This window comes from Camelina sativa, chromosome 20 (assembly GCF_000633955.1).
Source record: "Camelina sativa cultivar DH55 chromosome 20, Cs, whole genome shotgun sequence".
Classification (NCBI taxonomy): domain Eukaryota; kingdom Viridiplantae; phylum Streptophyta; class Magnoliopsida; order Brassicales; family Brassicaceae; genus Camelina; species Camelina sativa.
The window spans coordinates 12,561,149-12,578,606 of record NC_025704.1 but is presented as its reverse complement, the minus strand read 5'-3'; the positions used below and the strand labels follow the sequence as shown (position 1 = coordinate 12,578,606).

The following is a 17,458-nucleotide window of genomic DNA, read 5'->3' as shown; positions in this document are numbered from 1 at the left end:
CAGTTGATCGACAAGGCTGGGGATTTTGTTAGCGATGACATTTGGTTTCGTGTTGTTCAGTTCGTAACAAATAATGAAGACCTGCAGGTTTTTACAATTGTTAGGATAAATATATAGTTTATCCTATCCATGACATTCAAAAGCTTACAAATTTCTTTGATCTGACAGCCATACGCCGCATCAAAAGCAAGAGAATATTTGGAAAAAATCGCAATACATGAGACCATGGTGAAGGTTGTACATTCTTGCTTCCCATAAACAAATTCTCTATATTGCATACTCCAAATAAGTTATAGTTATCATTTAAATTGGAATTAGAGCTACTACCTTACACATTCTGATACAATCGTATCTGTATCTAAATTCTTGGCAAAGTAACAATGATTAATACAGAAATATTGGTTATCTTCTAATTTTTCAGGTCAGTGCTTATATTCTGGGGGAGTATGGTCACCTTTTAGCTAGACAACCTGGATGTAGTGCAAGTGAACTCTTTAACATCTTGCATGAAAAGCTTCCCACAGTATCGTAAGGACAACACAAACGCTGCATTGTGCTCTTCTTGTGTTTGGGTATGTCTTAAATGCTTCCTCTCTTTTTTTTCGCTCAGGACTCCCACCATTCCTATTCTTCTTTCCACATATGCAAAGCTTCTTATGCACACTCAACCCCCGGATCCAGAACTACAAAAAAGAATTTGGGCTGTATTTAAGAAGTGAGACTTGCTAACCTTGTTGTCCTTCCCCAATGTTTTGCTTATTATATTATGTTCTGTTCTTTTCTGGTAATCAAATCAAGTTTCCTAAAAGAGTTTTGTTTTGGCAGGTATGAGAGTTGTATTGATGTAGAGATACAACAGAGAGCAGTTGAATACTTTGAATTGAGTAAAAAAGGGGCTGCCTTTATGGATGTATTAGCTGAGATGCCAAAATTTCCAGAGCGCCAGGTTTCTAAATTATTTTATGATTCTATGAGAAGTTACTGTGATGGGACTTTTGTGCTATAAGATTTAATGCTGGATTTTTTGTGTCTCTACTATAGTCTTCACTGATAAAAAAGGCAGAAGATGTTGAAGATACNGTATTAGCTGAGATGCCAAAATTTCCAGAGCGCCAGGTTTCTAAATTATTTTATGATTCTACTGTGATGGGACTTTTGTGCTAAAAGATTTAATGCTGGTTTTTTTGTGTCTCTTCCATAGTCTTCACTGATAAAAAAGGCAGAAGATGTTGAAGATACCGCAGACCAGAGTGCCATCAAGCTTAGAGCACAACAACAGCCTTCGAATGCTTTAGTTTTGGCTGAACCACAGCCTGTTAACGGGGCACCCCCACCTTTGAAGGTTCCAATTGTTAGTGGAAGCACGGTGAGTACTTCTCTTTGTAGGCCCCGATTGAGACATTTTTTGTGTGCTATGTCTTATATAGCACTTACTGTACTTTTATCTTACTAATATTATCTCTGACAGTCTGTTTTTCCTTGCATTTCTAGCAGGACCCCGATTCAGTTGCTCGATCTCTCTCTCAGCCTAATGGAACTATAAGTAATATAGATCCACAAACTCCATCACCCGATCTTCTTAGCGACCTGCTCGGTCCTCTTGCAATAGAGGCTGCACCTGGAGCTGTCTCAACTGAACAACATGGTCCCATAAGGGCAGAAGGCGTTCCAGAAGAAGTTGATGGTTTTGCCATTGTACCTGTTGAAGAGCAAACAAATTCAGCAGAGGTATTCTTTTCTTCTTCCTTTACTTTCTTTGATATAGTAGATTTTAGCATGCATGGAATTAGACTTCTAATTTCTTCTAGCTCATTATTTCCCTATGTTTTTTAATTATCCGCCATTTTCCATTATATGATTCCTCTTTTGTAATTATTACGAAATAGTATAATGTTTACTTAGATGGAATCCTACCTAAGATGTTCTATCTCAAATAATACTCTCTGAGGAGTTTTTAGATTTTGTTGCAGCTGCTAAACTTGGTGGACTTGTCGTAATTGACAGTGTATACATTTACAGTCGATGTCAATAAAAGAAACCAAACCACTTTTGTACTCCATAATACTATTAACATGCTAGAATTGTTTTCTTATACACTTTTGTTTTCTTTAACAGCTGATCGGAAATATTGCCGAGAGATTCCATGCTTTATGTTTGAAAGACAGTGGTGTCTTATACGAGGATCCTCATATTCAGGTCTTATCTTAGTTTTTTTCTCCCTGCTTTTATATATTCCAGTACGCAGATTGCAGACAGGCAAGGCTCCTACTTTTTGAGCTTTCTTATGTTCCTCATTATGTTGATTGTTGGTATTCCTCAGATTGGCATCAAAGCTGAATGGAGAGGACAGCATGGGAGACTTGTTCTCTTCATGGGAAACAAGAATACTTCTCCACTTACATCAGTCCAAGCTCTAATACTACCCCCTGCCCATTTAAAACTAGATCTGTCTCCAGTACCTGATACAATTCCTCCTCGAGCACAGGTACTTTTGTTTGTTGATTTTTTTTTTCAGTTTACTACTCAATCTGTCAATTTCTACTCATTTCTGCATACGTTACTAAGTGTTGCAATTTTTGTGGTTATAGGTACAATCTCCACTTGAAGTGATGAACATCCGCCCTAGTAGGGATGTTGCGGTTTTGGATTTCTCTTACAAGTTTGGTACAAACATGGTACTTACTTCAACCGTCCATTTTGGTAATCGCTTATTTAGTATCTGTGACTCTTTCTGACATGCTGGATATTTATAGGTCAATGCCAAACTACGCATCCCAGCAACCTTGAATAAGTTTCTTCAACCTCTACAATTGACGTCTGAAGAGTTCTTCCCGCAGTGGAGAGCACTTTCAGGGCCACCCTTGAAACTTCAGGAAGTTGTATGTATCTCCACAGCTTCTCTGACCAAATTTCAAATAAATGTATTTGGGTAGTGCAGGAAAGAAGTAAAATGCTCCTGACATTTCTTTTCAAAGAAATTAGTGAATTAGCTTTCTTCGTAAATTCCTTGTAACAACTAATGATTGTTCTAGCTAAATCACAACACTAATAGATAACATCCTATATCCACTGATAGATTATTTCCAACACTTCTACATATGCTTGTTAATGCGGTATAACTTATACGTGTATCATAATCTTCTTGCAGGTTAGAGGTGTAAGACCTCTAGCTCTTCCGGAAATGGCAAATCTATTCAACAGTTTTCATGTGACGATATGTCCTGGGCTTGTAAGTAATTGTTTACGATCTCTGTTCTTCTTTCCTCATGCTTGTGTGCTAACTTGTATGGTTTTCTATTATAGGATCCAAACCCTAATAATCTAGTGGCAAGCACAACCTTCTACTCAGAAAGTACAGGAGCCATGCTCTGTTTGGTGAGATTTCAACCAAGTTTCTCTTATTGGTTTTAGCACTTGTCCTAAATTTCTTATACGTACACACTTGATAGTGCACTCTCAAAAGTCTGTTTTGTGACATCGTTTGTATTTTGTGATTTTCAGGCAAGAATTGAAACAGACCCAGCGGACAGAACCCAATTGAGAATGACAGTAGGCTCCGGAGATCCTTCCCTTACATTTGAGTATGATAATCTCTGCCTCTTAGCTTGAACTCAATTACAGACACGACGTGTTTTCATCTGCATTTGTTGACCGACCTCTTTTATGTTCAGGTTGAAAGAATTCATCAAGGAACAACTTATTACTATTCCAATGGGATCTCGAGCTATAGTTCCAGCAGCAGGATCAGGACCAGCCCACCCTGTAGCTCTACCACCTAGCCCAGCGACTTTGGCTGATGATCCTGGAGCTCTACTTGCTGGCTTACTATAAATTGATTGGGGTAAGATATTACTTGCACATGGCGAAAGTTTTTTTTTATTATTATTTTCCGTTATTGTAGAATATAATGTGGAAAATATGGAATGATGGGAGAGTAAATGTAGAGAAAAGGGAGAGAGAGGGGGAGCGGGAGGGTTTAATTAGAAAAGCTAGTTTTTTATTATATTTGTGCCTGGTATCCAAAGCGGGCGAGTTGAGTTAGCTACGAAATTTTGCATTCATTCTTGCACATTTGTATTGTGAGGTCAGTGGTTGTATCAGCTTGTTCTTGTTCCTATATATTTTCAATCGCTTTCTTCATGATTTTTCTGAGAGAGAAGGACTATTTTCGCACTAGAGATTCTAATCTAGTCATAAAGGGGAAAAACAAATGCATACCAAACGCATAGCATTTCCCTTATGAATTTCTGATCTAATTTGATGTCAATATTAAAGCGATATATTATGTTTCTCATTTTTGTGTGGCCATTTTCGTCAGTGCAACTTCTCATTTTTGTGTGCCATTTTCGTCAAACTTCTTGGCTACGACACATATGATGTCAGTAGGCATATTATACATTTGACATGTCAAGACACATCCATCTTCTTTTATGTTTCTTTCAAAACTACAAGTATTCTAGTACCCAAATAAAATTTAACATAACCGCTACCAGAACATCTAGAGTATACAGTTACTATACCAAAAATTACCACAACTAATGGTCTCATCTACGTTTTACAATTATCGTATTGTTTTGTATTGACAACTAACTTTAGAAGCGTACGTAATCGTCTCAATCCCAAGTACGAATAGCATCAAAGAAATTGAGTCACTCCTTTCTGCGGCCACAACGAATTGTGTCATTTGCATGGAGAACTTCCAACTCATTTCATACAAATCTAATTTACTCCAGCTGCTTCCGACGCAAGTAGATTGAGCACTGAGATTTTATTGTCATATTACAAGTCTAACATGTGAGATGGGTTTCGATTTTCGAATTCCATGTCTTCGTAGTTAAAACATTAGCTCGACTTCAACCATGTTGTTGCCAGATGCATCCCATTCCATCCATGAGAGGCAATGTTGTCTTCGTTTCTGGTTTCACAATGGGCATTAATTCGGGATGCATCTACGTCTTGTCTTCACGTTTCACTAGCCTCCTCCTAAACTTGCGTCAAATTTGGATAAAACATGAAACGGCATGACCCAACCCGAATTCACAGCCCGGTTATCCCACGGTAGACTGAAATATACCAATGTTGCGTTGACCGGTAACGGTAAATATTAAATAAATGAAAAAGTGAAAACAGAAACAGAAGTAAATAAAATATTTACCCAAAACGGAAGAGGGAGACAAGTGTTTACAAAGTAGTACGCAAACTTATAAATACTAAACTTCAGTCCAAATGCCTACACGCATAAATGTCGAAGTTTCGATCATTTGACTTAAAACTAAATTAAACAAAACTGAATGGTCAGAGTTGTAAATAAAGAAAAATAAAAGTCGTCTCTCTCCGTTTCTGAGATCGTCGTCGTCTGCAGAGATCACTCAGCTTTTTGAATTTTCTTCTCCATTGGAGGTGCCATTTCCCGTTTCTAGATTAGGGTTTCGATCTCAGCTCCCGCGAATTTGCTTATGTTTAATCTGTAGTCTACGGGTTTACGTCGTAGTTAGATCTATTATCGCGAGTTTTGGATCTGCGCCGTGTGAGACGGCGGTCGGAGGACGGTGGAGATCTGAAGATTCGGTTCCACCATGAGCGGAATGAGAGGTCTCTCCGTATTTATTAGTGACATTCGTAATTGCCAGAACAAGGAAGCCGAGAGACTCCGAGTTGATAAGGAGCTCGGAAACATACGTACATGCTTTAAGAATGAGAAGGTTTGTGCCAATTTCCTCCATTTTTTTTTTCCTTTCCAACGTTTTGTTCTCAATTGAGAGGCAATTCAGTGTCCAAGTATCCGCTGAGGTTCTGTATTCTTCCGAGATTGTTTCACTTTAGACTCTCAGTGAGAGCTTTTAGGTTAGAAAAGAATGTGGTGGAAACAAAGATGCTGAATCTTTTTAGTCGGGAGAAACGAGAGTTTTGGAGCCTGTAGTTTCTTACTTTATCGGATTGAGAGACCATAGCTTTTGATATAACACAAGTTTCTGTACCTGGAAAGGCAGTATAATGTTTCTGTTGTATAACTTTTGAAACATCACTACTACTGCTTTATACTTGGAATATCATTAGTGTATTTTCAGGTTGATAGATGGGAAACTATAAACTACTATTTGTTCATTCTTTTTCCTAGTGATCAATCAAGATATATAAGATCATTGAATTTTCTGAGGATATTTAGGAACTAGAAGGAAAGAATGGCCAGGCAGTAAACCCGGTTATGTAGTAATGGTCTAAGAAAAGAAATCAAGGTTACTGAAATATTTGAATAGCTGATTACGAAGTAGAGTAAGCTGTGTTGATGTAAGATGTTTTGGGTGAAATTCTGGTTCCACACCATAAGTAGCAGATCTAACGTCGGCAAGTAGTATCCATCTGTGGCCAATTGGACCAACACCAGATTTATCGTTTTTTTTAGTTTCATTGTACTAATGAATTATTCATGCACTCTTTGATTGCTTTCTCCATGTTGTTTTGAATTTTACAGGTTTTAACACCATATAAAAAGAAGAAATATGTATGGAAAATGCTTTATATACATATGCTAGGCTACGATGTGGATTTTGGTCATATGGAGGCGGTTTCTCTTATATCTGCGCCAAAGTATCCAGAAAAGCAGGTAAGAAAACGTTTTGTTTGCTCAAGAAATGAAATATTGCTTTCTAAGGCTAGGAGAAGAGAATAGGTGGGGGTATTTGTCTGAATCAAGATTTCGAGTCTAGTGATCAATTCTCTGAAAAGAATAGGTGGGAAAAGGCTAGATGTAGATACATTTTCACGCGCTTGCCACTTACTCAGTTTGGCGACCTGGTAAAGTACTGGAGACATTTACTTGTACACAATGCATGAGTTACTTAGTAACATCTTAGCAACTCTTAACCAGAAACCATGTTTGTATCCCAAGGCTTTGCGTTTCCAGTTTATATTATTTTCTGCCCCCTACGTAATTTGCAGGTATTAAAATTTTCATCAATGATTACAGGTTGGTTACATTGTTACCTCTTGCTTGCTCAATGAGAACCATGACTTTTTGAGGTTGGCAATAAATACAGTGCGGAACGATATTATTGGTCGGAATGAGACTTTCCAATGCCTAGCACTAACCTTGGTATGTTTTGTCCATACTGCGTTGAGATCTTACAGTACAGTGAGGTCTTTCTGATTGAGAGATGTAGTTAAATGACTGTTTTAGTGGAAGTCTTGAAAACATTATGTCTTTTGTGCTCTATCATTTCGCTGTTCAAAGCCATTTACTTCAACAAAACTGGTTCGTACTTTGTCCTGTAGGTTGGAAATATTGGTGGAAGAGATTTTTCTGAATCATTGGCACCTGATGTCCAAAAGCTACTTGTAAGTGACTCCTAAAGACGTTAGGTTATTTGGTTTTTTTTTTTCAGTATGAGTAAACATATTTATGATATGGGGCTTGTGTGCTGCAGATTTCCAGTAGTTGCAGACCTCTTGTAAGGAAAAAAGCAGCATTGTGCCTACTGCGCTTATTCCGAAAAAATCCTGATGCTGTCAACGTGGATGGCTGGTACGTATTAGCACTCTGGGTTACTGGTTGTTTGATTTTACTCTTGCGCCTTTTATTTTAAACACTCTCATTGTCGTATACTTTCAGGGCGGATCGTATGGCACAACTTTTGGATGAACGAGATCTTGGTGTCTTGACATCTTCCACAAGTCTTCTTGTAGCTCTGGTATCTAATAATCATGAGGCGTACTCAAGTTGTCTACCTAAATGTGTCAAAATATTGGAACGCCTTGCTAGGAACCAGGACGTTCCTCAGGAGTATACATACTATGGCATTCCATCTCCTTGGCTGCAGGTTTGTCTTAAATCGGCTTATTTACTCTTGTTTAACGTAGCTTAAATATTTGATTGTCACATCCTTTTTCCAATCCCATGCATTTTAAACATTTTATGTGAAATTAGCTTATAGAAATAGAGGGTTGACCCGTCTTTGGTGTATCTTTGTTGCTCAGTTAAAGGTATCTTGGATACTAATATGTCTTTGGTTAGTACAGGTTAAGGCAATGAGGGCACTTCAATATTTCCCAACCATCGAAGATCCCAGTACCAGAAAAGCCCTCTTTGAGGTTCAGTTTTTCTTGTGTAAATCTCTAATACATGTCTTTGAATTCTCTCTCTCATGGCATTTCATGGAAATTTCAGGTCCTTCAGCGAATATTGATGGGGACAGATGTTGTAAAAAATGTGAATAAGAATAATGCGTCTCATGCTGTGCTGTTTGAAGCTCTATCCCTGGTAAGTTCGTGAGACAGCTGAGGAAACAATTGATGCCATGAATTTTAGTTGACTTGTTGAGTTGTTGAACTATGATATGCAACCTCCTAACTTGTTAATGCGTTTCAATATAGGTCATGCATCTTGATGCTGAGAAGGAAATGATGTCACAGTGTGTTGCTCTTCTTGGCAAGTTTATTTCTGTCCGTGAACCCAACATCAGATATTTAGGCTTGGTGAGATCTCGCATACCCACTTTCTGCATCTAAGCCTAGCTAGAACAGTAAATTGTTAAAAAATGGTGTATGTATTATGTGGCTTCTCATGATGCATTTGTTGACAACATTGCAGGAAAATATGACACGAATGCTGATGGTCACAGATGTTCAAGATATCATAAAGAAGCATCAGTCTCAGATAATCACTTCTTTGAAAGACCCTGATATCAGGTATGTTTAGATTTGCCATCTCGGCATCAGCTTTTATGGCTTTTGAACCCGGATCAAAATATCTCTTTACTTTTCGAATTTGGAACCAGTACGGCAATTTTTTCAATAATGAATCGTTCATAGTACTTTACTTTTTCTCTAGAGTACATGTGGATTTAAGATCATTACAATCAGCATTGAAATTGTTTAATTTGGGTTGTATATAATAAATGCTTTTCAATGAAACATTATTTGTTGATTTGTTTTCTTGTGAGAAATATTGTATTATTGTATGGTGGTCAGTACTATTTCTTTGACGTTTTGCATAACAAGATGACTAGATTGGATAAATACCATAGTCCATTTGAAATTAATCGTATTTCCGTTGCAAATGGTGGCTTCTATTTCAAGAACAAATAGTTTGATTTATATTATCTTGGTTCATTCGCTATTGGTATGGGATTCACTATTGGTTAAACTTTCCTGTAGTATTCGTAGACGTGCCCTTGATTTGCTATATGGGATGTGCGATGTGTCAAATGCAAAGGATATAGTCGAAGAGTTGTTGCAAGTAAGTTTTTGACCTTGCTTCATATTGATATTTTCTTAATTTGTAGTTTCCTTGTGACTTGAGAAGTTTAGCAAAAAGGAAGGATTAAGATTTGTAGTGTTTAAGCTTACATGGAACCCAAAAATACATTGCAGTATCTCAGCACAGCAGAGTTTTCCATGCGGGAGGAATTATCACTCAAAGCTGCTATTCTTGCTGAGAAGTTTGCTCCTGATTTATCATGGTAAGGACAACTCGACAAAAAGCATATATACACTTAATTTCATGCACACTTACAGTGACTTACGTTGGCGATTTGGTGTACACTTCTAATTTTACACTTTAGATCCTTACTCAAGCAATTGGTCAAAGATGTTAATTTTGATGTTCTCAGGTATGTTGATGTGATCCTTCAGTTAATCGACAAGGCTGGGGATTTTGTTAGCGATGACATTTGGTTCCGTGTGGTTCAGTTCGTAACAAATAATGAAGACCTGCAGGTTTTCAAAACTGTTAGAAGAAATATATTTTGCTTATCCTAATCATGACATTTGAAAGTTGCTTACAGATTTATTTGATCTGACAGCCATACGCGGCATCGAAAGCTAGAGAATATTTGGACAAAATCGCAATACATGAGACTATGTTGAAGGTTGTACATTCTCGTTTCCCATAAGAAACTCTTTATATTGCATATTGCGGATTAGTTATAAGATATCTTGTCTGTATCTAAACTGTTTGGAAAGTACAAAATAACATTGTTAATTAAAAAAAAATTGTTATGGACAAGAAATAATATTTCTTTCTCTATTTCAGGTCAGTGCTTATATTTTGGGAGAGTATGGTCACCTTTTAGCTAGACAACCTGGATGCAGTGCAAGTGAACTCTTTAGCATCTTACATGAAAAGCTTCCCACAGTGTCGTAAGGACCACATGAACTCCGCATTGTGCTTTTCTTGTCTTTGGGTATCTCTTAAATGCCTCTTCTTCTTTTTTTTTCCTCAGGACACCCACCATTCCTATTCTTCTTTCCACATATGCAAAGCTTCTTATGCACACTCAACCCCCGGATCCAGAACTGCAAAAAAAAATTTGGGCTGTATTTAAGAAGTGAGACTTGCTAACCTTGTTGTCCTTCCCTAGTGTTTAGCTTGTCATTTTATGTTCTGTTATTTTTTGGTAATCAAAACAAGTTTCCTAGAAGAGTTTTATTTTGGCAGGTACGAGAGTTGTATTGATGTGGAGATACAACAGAGGGCAGTTGAATATTTCGAGTTGAGTAAAAAAGGGGCTGCCTTTATGGATGTATTGGCTGAGATGCCAAAATTTCCAGAGCGCCAGGTTTGTTAATTATTTTATGATTATATAGAAGTTACTTTGATAGGACATTTGTGCTAATAGATCTGATGCTGGATTTTTTTTCATGTCTCTTCCATAGTCTTCATTGATAAGAAAGGCAGAGGATGTTGAAGATACCGCAGACCAGAGTGCCATCAAGCTTAGAGCACAACAACAGCCTTCAAATGCTTTGGTTTTGGCTGACCCACAGCCTGTTGATGGAGCACCCCCACCTTTGAAGGTTCCAATTGTAAGTGGAAGCACGGTAAGTACTTATATGTATGCCCCAATTGACGAGACATTTTTCTTGTGCTTTCTCTTTATATAGTACATACCTTTATCTTATTATCTCTAATAGTCTATTTTTCCTTGCATGTCTAGCAGAACCCCGAGTCAGTGGCTCGATCTGTCTCTCAGGCCTATGGAACTTTAAGTAGTATAGATCCACAAACTCCATCACCCGATCTCCTAAGTGACCTGCTCGGTCCTCTTGCAATAGAGGCTGCACCTGGAGCCGTCTCAACTGAACAACATGGTCCCATAGGGGCAGAAGGAGTTCCAGAAGAAGTTGATGGTTCCGCCATTGTACCTGTTGAAGAGCAAACAAATTCAGTGGAGGTATTCTTTTCTCTTCCTTTGCTTTATTTTGCATGGGGAAAATTATATCCTCTTTTTGTATTTATTACTTGGAAATGGTATTGCGATTAGATGGAATCCTACCTCAAAGATTCTATTTCTCTACTCTGAGGAGTTCTTTCACATATTAATGTTGCAGCTGCTAAACTTGTCGTAATTGACAGTCTATACATTTACAGTCGATGTCAATAAAAGAAACCAAACCACTTTTGTACTCCATAATACTATTGACACGCTAGAATTTTTTTCTTATACACTTTTGTTTTCTTTAACAGCTGATCGGAAATATTGCCGAGAGATTCCATGCTTTATGTTTGAAAGACAGTGGTGTCTTATACGAAGATCCTCATATTCAGGTCTTATCTCAGTTTTTTTCTCCCTGCTTTTATATATTCCAGTACGCAGATTGCAGACAGGCAAGGCTCCTACTATTTGAGCTTTCTTATGTTCCTCATTATGTTGATTGTCGGTATTCCTCAGATTGGCATCAAAGCTGAATGGAGAGGACAGCATGGGAGACTTGTTCTCTTCATGGGAAACAAGAATACTTCTCCACTTACATCAGTCCAAGCTCTAATACTACCCCCTGCCCATTTAAAACTAGATCTGTCTCCAGTACCTGATACAATTCCTCCTCGAGCACAGGTACTTTTGTTTGTTGATTATTTATTTTCAATTTACTACTCATTTCTGTGTACTTTACTAAGTGTTGCAATTTCTTTCATGGTTTAGGTACAATCTCCACTTGAAGTGATGAACATCCGCCCTAGTAGGGATGTTGCGGTTTTGGATTTCTCCTACAAGTTTGGTACAAACATGGTACTTACTGCAACCGTCCTTTCTGATTAATGGTTTTAGTATAATAGTTTCTGTGACTCTTTCTGATATGCTGGATATTTATAGGTCAATGCCAAATTACGCATCCCAGCAACCTTGAATAAGTTTCTTCAACCTCTACAATTAACATCTGAAGAGTTCTTCCCGCAGTGGAGAGCACTTTCAGGGCCACCCTTGAAACTTCAGGAAGTTGTATGTATTTTCACAGCTTCTCTGAGCATATATCAAATAAAGTATTTGGGTAGTGCAGGAAAGAAGTAAAATGCTCCTGACATTTCTTTTCAAGAAAATTAGTGAATGAGCTTTCCGTAAAATCCTTTTTCGACTTATAATTGATTGAGTTTAATCACAACGCTTATAGATAACTTCAATATCTACTGATGATCGTTTAAGCTTACTCAAAACGTTCATAGAGGACTTCCAACATGTTTACCTATGCTTGTTAATGCAGAATTACTATAACCTATTATATAATCTGAATCTACAACTTCTTTCAGGTTAGAGGTGTAAGACCTCTCGCTCTTCCAGAAATGGCGAATTTATTCAACAGTTTCCATGTGACAATATGCCCTGGGCTTGTAAGTAATTGTTTACGATCTCAGTTCCTGAACATGCTTGTTGCACACCCTTTAAATTGACTTGTATTGTTTTTTCTGTTGTAGGATCCAAACCCTAATAATCTAGTGGCAAGCACAACCTTCTACTCTGAAAGTACAGGAGCCATGCTCTGTTTGGTGAGATTTTAACCAAGTTCCTCATACTGGTTTCGGCACTTGTCCTAAATTTTGTATACGTACACGCGTGATACTGCTCTCTCAAAAGGTCTGTTGTATAACATTGTCCGTGTTTTTTTTCTTTCTTTTCAGGCAAGAATTGAAACAGACCCAGCAGACAGAACCCAATTGCGAATGACAGTAGGCTCGGGAGATCCTGCTCTTACATTTGAGTATGATATCTCTGCCTCTTAACAGGAACTCAACTTCAAACACAGCTTTTGTTCCTCTGCATTTGTTGACCTCTTATTCTGCAGGTTGAAAGAATTCATCAAGGAACAATTAATTACTATACCAATGGGATCTCGAGCTCTAGTTCCAGCAGCAGGGCCAGGACCAGCACCTGCACCACCTGTAGCTCAACCACCTAGCCCAGCCGCTTTAGCTGATGATCCGGGAGCTCTGCTTGCTGGCTTACTTTAACTTCATTGGGGTAAGAGAATACTTGCAGATGTGGAAAATGTTTTTTTTTTTTTTTTCGTGATTGTAGAATGTAATGGCGAAAATGTGGAATGATGAGAGAGTAAATGTAGGACCGAGTGAGGGAGGTTTGAATAGAAAATGTAGTTTTGATCATATTTGTGCCTGTTATCCGAAGTGGGCGAGTTAAGTTAGCTACGAAATTTTGCATTCATTCTTGCACATTTGTATTGTGAGGTCAGGTGGTTGTATCAGCTTGTTCTTGTTCCTATATATTTTCAATCTGTTTCTCCAATGATTTTACCCGAGTTAATGTCTATTTTTCGCACTAGCCTTGTCTGGTCTTATTTTATGTCTCAATTGAGAGGTTTTTTTAATCTCGTAAATACAGAATAGAATTGGGCACATCCTAAAATCATTTCGTCTCAAAATTACAAGAATTCTAGTACCCAAAAAAATATTGGCATGTCACTACCAGAACAAAAAAGAATGAAAAAAAAAAAACAAAAAAAAAAGAATGCCAGCTACAGCCATTCACGGCAACGACCGCATCTCCAGCTACCTCCCGTGCAAGTAGATTCCTCCTCCCATGGAGAACAGTGGGAATGAATAGTCATAGTACAAGTCTTGCATGTGAGATCAGGTCCAGGATCCACATGCATACATATCTGGCATGGAATTGTATTGTCACAGATAAATGCTCTACACTGTTCCACTGTTGTCTCAACCTGGGGGTTTGGGTCATCCGTGTTTTCTGAAGCATCTTTGACATCTCCGTATCCATCGCACTGTCCACTATCCTCTGTTGTGAGTAACTCGGTGAGCGAGAAATATGTTTGGGGTTCGAATTCCATGTCTTCATAGTCAAACATTAGCTCGCCTTCAACCATGTCACTGTGGCCAGATGCATCCCATTCCGTGACAGGCAATGTTGCCTCCATTTCTGGTTTCACAATAGGCATTGATTCGGGTTGCGTTGAAAACTCGGTATAAGACAGATTACTGTTCCCGTCTGTGTCTTCACGTTTCACTTGTCTCCTAACTTGTAGCTTCTGGGGTCCCGGCACAGAACCATCCCCGTTCCATTTGACATCCAAATTGATAGGTGTAATTTGTTCGATTTTTGAAACTGACATTAAGAGAGGATCATCATCTGGAACAAACGTATCTTCAAAGGGGAATGAGGGAGTAGAGGGCATGGAGTCTTCTTGTTCAGACATTCTTTCAGAAGTAGAATCCATTCCGATACTTCCTTTCCCATGTTTTTGCCTTCTGAAGACTACTGGTTTCATCTGCCTCTGTTCCTTCAGTATGGGATCCATGTAAGGGCAATCTGGTGATCGTATACGACGGCATTTGCAACACTTGAACCCAACAACTTCAGGAATTTTCGATTCCTCGAGCTTAATCGCTTCAATGTGGTACCACTCTGCATACAAATGCTAGGATTAGATGTATAAGAGGAAACTGGTGGCACTGACGAAAATTTAGAATTTTAGAGTAAAATTTTCTTACTGTCACAATTTGTACAGTGAATATATGTTAGACCAGGATTATACGGCAGTTTGCAGAGACAACAAACTGGTTCCGGATTCGGCTGATCAGAGCGTGCAGCCAACAGAACATGTTGATGTCTGAAGCTAACACCTGTGTCTTCCACGTTCTTTTTCCTCCATATGATCCCCCAAGACAATGTTTTGTGTTTACTTTTAGGGGCCAAATTGGAATCAGGAGTGATTTGTTTAACTCCTGAAGTGGTGCTGCGTATGTTGGAAGATGGTAACTGTTGATTAGGAGGCTTAATCTGTGTCTTGGTGACTGGAGTGACTGCATTTTGAAATGGTCTGTCGATCAGGACAGCGGCTGTTGTTGGATGTTGTCTGTGATTGATATTGATTAGTGAACGGGCTCTTGCAAGGTAGCACCGTTTGCAGGTTACCAAAAGTTCATCTTTCCCAACTGTATGTTGTATACTCATAGTACATTCCTTGTGACAGAAACCTGAGGGGGAAAAAAAAAATCCATGATTATATCGCTACATTTCCTTCAGAAAAATTACCCAATGGAAAATACAGAACACTTAGTACTATAATCTTGCCAATTTTCATAGAAACGACAAATAAAATATGAGTGAGATTCATGAGAATTTAAGAACCAAGCAAAGTAAACAAATATAAGCACAGGACACTATCCTCGGAAGATATGAAACAAACAAATATAAAAATAAAAACTAGAAATGCATCAAGAAATACAAATGATTTTTAGGCGTATGCTGGAATCTTTCTACTTGTTCTTGAGATAAGCAAACAGTTACTGTGACTTTAATTAACAAGTAAAAACAAAGAAAAAGGGATAGGAAATATTGACATCTCTTTTCAAATGCATATAGATACCAATAACTTGCAAAAGTCTCAATCCTAAAATGCAAAATTAAAACAGCAAGCAGGTGTATTGTACCTTGGCAAGTACTGCATGTTGTTGCATCCCTGTAGAGAACGGGAACAAAAAATAGTGAGGTACATAAGATTTTTTATTAAGTATCCTGAAAGGTGAAGAAAGCTAAAGAAAGTACCTCATAAAAACATCGAGATGGCATGATGCACAAGAACAATTCTCTGTGTTGTCCCTCCGAGAGGCTAGGTAAGAAAATATGTTCGCTCGAGAAGCTTTAAGTTGCATTTTCTGGAGCTTTGATATTTTTCGTGATGGCTTCTTGATGAAAGGTATGTGTACCCTAGGCAGACTTTCTTCATATTCTTTGATCAAATATAAGGGAACGCGTGCTTCATGAAACCAATACTTTTCCTTTCCATCTTCAGTTTTCTCGACTTCAGTGATCTTCTTCATGACACGGGATGGCAGATGCTTTTGATTCCCAAAGACAACTCCATATCGAACCTTGTTATCTGTAATCTTCTTGTCACAAATACTAGCGTTCCTAAAAACAGCGGCCTCTGTCTCTGAACCTTTAACATCTTGCATGTTTTGCTCTGGGCGTACAAGTTCACTCCATCTTATATTCATATCCAGGTATCTAACCTGGCCCAGATTCAGTTAAATTACAGAAGATCATCAATAAACAATCATAGACATACAATCTTTTGAACAAGCATTGATGATAGAAGACAAACCTGAAGAGCAAGCTGAGATATGTTTTTGCTACTTTCAACTGCTGCTTTCCAAATAGACCGCCTGCTTCTCTTAGGAATGTAAGAACCATCACCATAACTAAATTCAGGAAACTTTTTCATACCACCTAATGGAAAAGAAGAAAAAAAACAAATTGGCACACTATCCCGAGAGTAAAATTAAACAGGATATCTCCGTTAGAAGTATCCAAAAAACAAAATCTACAAGAAAACATTGTATGTTTACGTGAGATTTGTTGACAAGCACCAAAAACATAACCTAACATTATTACCTTGCCAAGCTGCTTTCATTCTCTGAGGCTTCAACAAGACTGCCTTCAGGAGTATAACTTTTGATAACTTCCCCCCTCGCCACCAAGTAAAGCTATCATCATCAAAACCTTCTGCTGTAATTTCGGCTTGGTTCCTCTGCCTCCTCTTACCAGGTCTACGTTTCTGTGTGCCCGCAACAGTAAATGGAGCACTTTGAAACATAGAATGTTCTATTAACCAGTCATCCACTAGTTTGAGCCAGTCAGTTGACAGAGCAATACTGCAAATGTCTTCCTCAAGCTGCGAACAAGTAAAATGAACCATATCATGCCAATGAAAACACCATAAATATAATAACGAACCAAGGAATGTTAACATATATCACTATATTGTTGACACGTAACGACATCAAATCCGAACAGTGTAAATGACAAAAAAAAAGTACAATTATTTGTTAATACGAAAAGAAAGTGAATGAGAACAAAATTATTTCTGGAAAGAAAAGAAAAATAAAAATACTTACTTCAAGCAGGAGGGCTTTCATCGCTTTGCATGTTGAAGCTTCCACTAACTTCTTACGCCACTGATACCTAAGACTCTCACTAAGAAATGGCCCCGCAATGAGACCACGTAAGCTTTCCTCGAGATATAGGAGATATGCTGCAATACTAGACAGTACTCCATCCCCATTTTTTAGTGGAAAAAGGCCACTGCAGACTTTCATGGCACTTTTGGTGGCCCCTGTTACAGCTGCATTTAACATGCATCCTCTCCTACTTGCAGAAGTGAGTTTGCAAGAATGACACCATCCACACCTTTCCCTTGTAATTTCCTTTTT

General features: G+C 38.2%; 3 protein-coding genes across 6 annotated transcripts in view; 2 read left to right on the top strand and 1 right to left on the bottom strand.

Annotated features, from left to right (window-relative positions):
• The window catches only part of LOC104770613 (AP-2 complex subunit alpha-2-like), a 10,483-nt gene extending 6,327 nt beyond the window's left edge, over positions 1–4,156 (top strand). Inside the window, exons 13-27 of the mRNA XM_010495068.2 lie at positions 1–87; positions 169–234; positions 422–528; positions 611–715; positions 826–946; positions 1,202–1,366; positions 1,495–1,728; positions 2,116–2,196; positions 2,321–2,485; positions 2,589–2,675; positions 2,754–2,879; positions 3,149–3,229; positions 3,304–3,375; positions 3,502–3,581; positions 3,672–4,156. The exon at positions 1–87 is cut by the window's left edge and continues 18 nt beyond it. Of these exons, the coding sequence (XP_010493370.1) occupies positions 1–87; positions 169–234; positions 422–528; positions 611–715; positions 826–946; positions 1,202–1,366; positions 1,495–1,728; positions 2,116–2,196; positions 2,321–2,485; positions 2,589–2,675; positions 2,754–2,879; positions 3,149–3,229; positions 3,304–3,375; positions 3,502–3,581; positions 3,672–3,831 (1,737 nt within the window). The 3' untranslated portion in view covers positions 3,832–4,156. The remainder of the gene's footprint in view (positions 88–168; positions 235–421; positions 529–610; positions 716–825; positions 947–1,201; positions 1,367–1,494; positions 1,729–2,115; positions 2,197–2,320; positions 2,486–2,588; positions 2,676–2,753; positions 2,880–3,148; positions 3,230–3,303; positions 3,376–3,501; positions 3,582–3,671) is intronic.
• LOC104770614 (AP-2 complex subunit alpha-1) lies at positions 5,289–13,492 on the top strand. 2 transcript variants are annotated; one of them, XM_010495070.2, is made up of 27 exons: positions 5,289–5,702; positions 6,473–6,604; positions 6,968–7,093; positions 7,273–7,335; positions 7,425–7,522; positions 7,610–7,817; positions 8,017–8,088; positions 8,165–8,257; positions 8,371–8,472; positions 8,588–8,685; positions 9,154–9,235; positions 9,370–9,458; positions 9,609–9,714; positions 9,801–9,866; positions 10,031–10,137; positions 10,221–10,325; positions 10,436–10,556; positions 10,654–10,803; positions 10,938–11,171; positions 11,465–11,545; positions 11,670–11,834; positions 11,922–12,008; positions 12,093–12,218; positions 12,524–12,604; positions 12,689–12,760; positions 12,893–12,972; positions 13,057–13,492. In XM_010495070.2, the coding sequence occupies exons 1-27, from the start codon at positions 5,577–5,579 to the stop codon at positions 13,220–13,222; spliced, it is 3,036 nt and encodes a 1,011-aa protein (XP_010493372.1). In that variant the 5' UTR covers positions 5,289–5,576; the 3' UTR covers positions 13,223–13,492. The 2 variants fall into 2 exon arrangements, with proteins under 2 accessions (XP_010493372.1, XP_010493371.1); XM_010495069.2 differs by having other exon boundaries at positions 5,290–5,702; positions 10,654–10,818.
• The window catches only part of LOC104770616 (DDT domain-containing protein PTM-like), a 7,981-nt gene continuing 3,793 nt past the window's right edge, over positions 13,271–17,458 (bottom strand). The window contains exons 4-10 of one of the 3 annotated variants that reach the window (XM_010495071.2): positions 17,144–17,435; positions 16,641–16,920; positions 16,351–16,475; positions 15,792–16,258; positions 15,677–15,705; positions 14,735–15,220; positions 13,271–14,648 (exon numbers count right to left, since the gene is read on the bottom strand). In XM_010495071.2, the coding sequence (XP_010493373.1) occupies positions 13,744–14,648; positions 14,735–15,220; positions 15,677–15,705; positions 15,792–16,258; positions 16,351–16,475; positions 16,641–16,920; positions 17,144–17,435 (2,584 nt within the window). In that variant the 3' untranslated portion in view covers positions 13,271–13,743. Of the gene's footprint in view, positions 14,649–14,734; positions 15,221–15,676; positions 15,706–15,791; positions 16,259–16,350; positions 16,476–16,640; positions 16,921–17,143 lie in introns of all 3 variants that reach the window. The other 2 variants (XM_019242205.1, XM_019242206.1) reach the window with 2 other exon arrangements.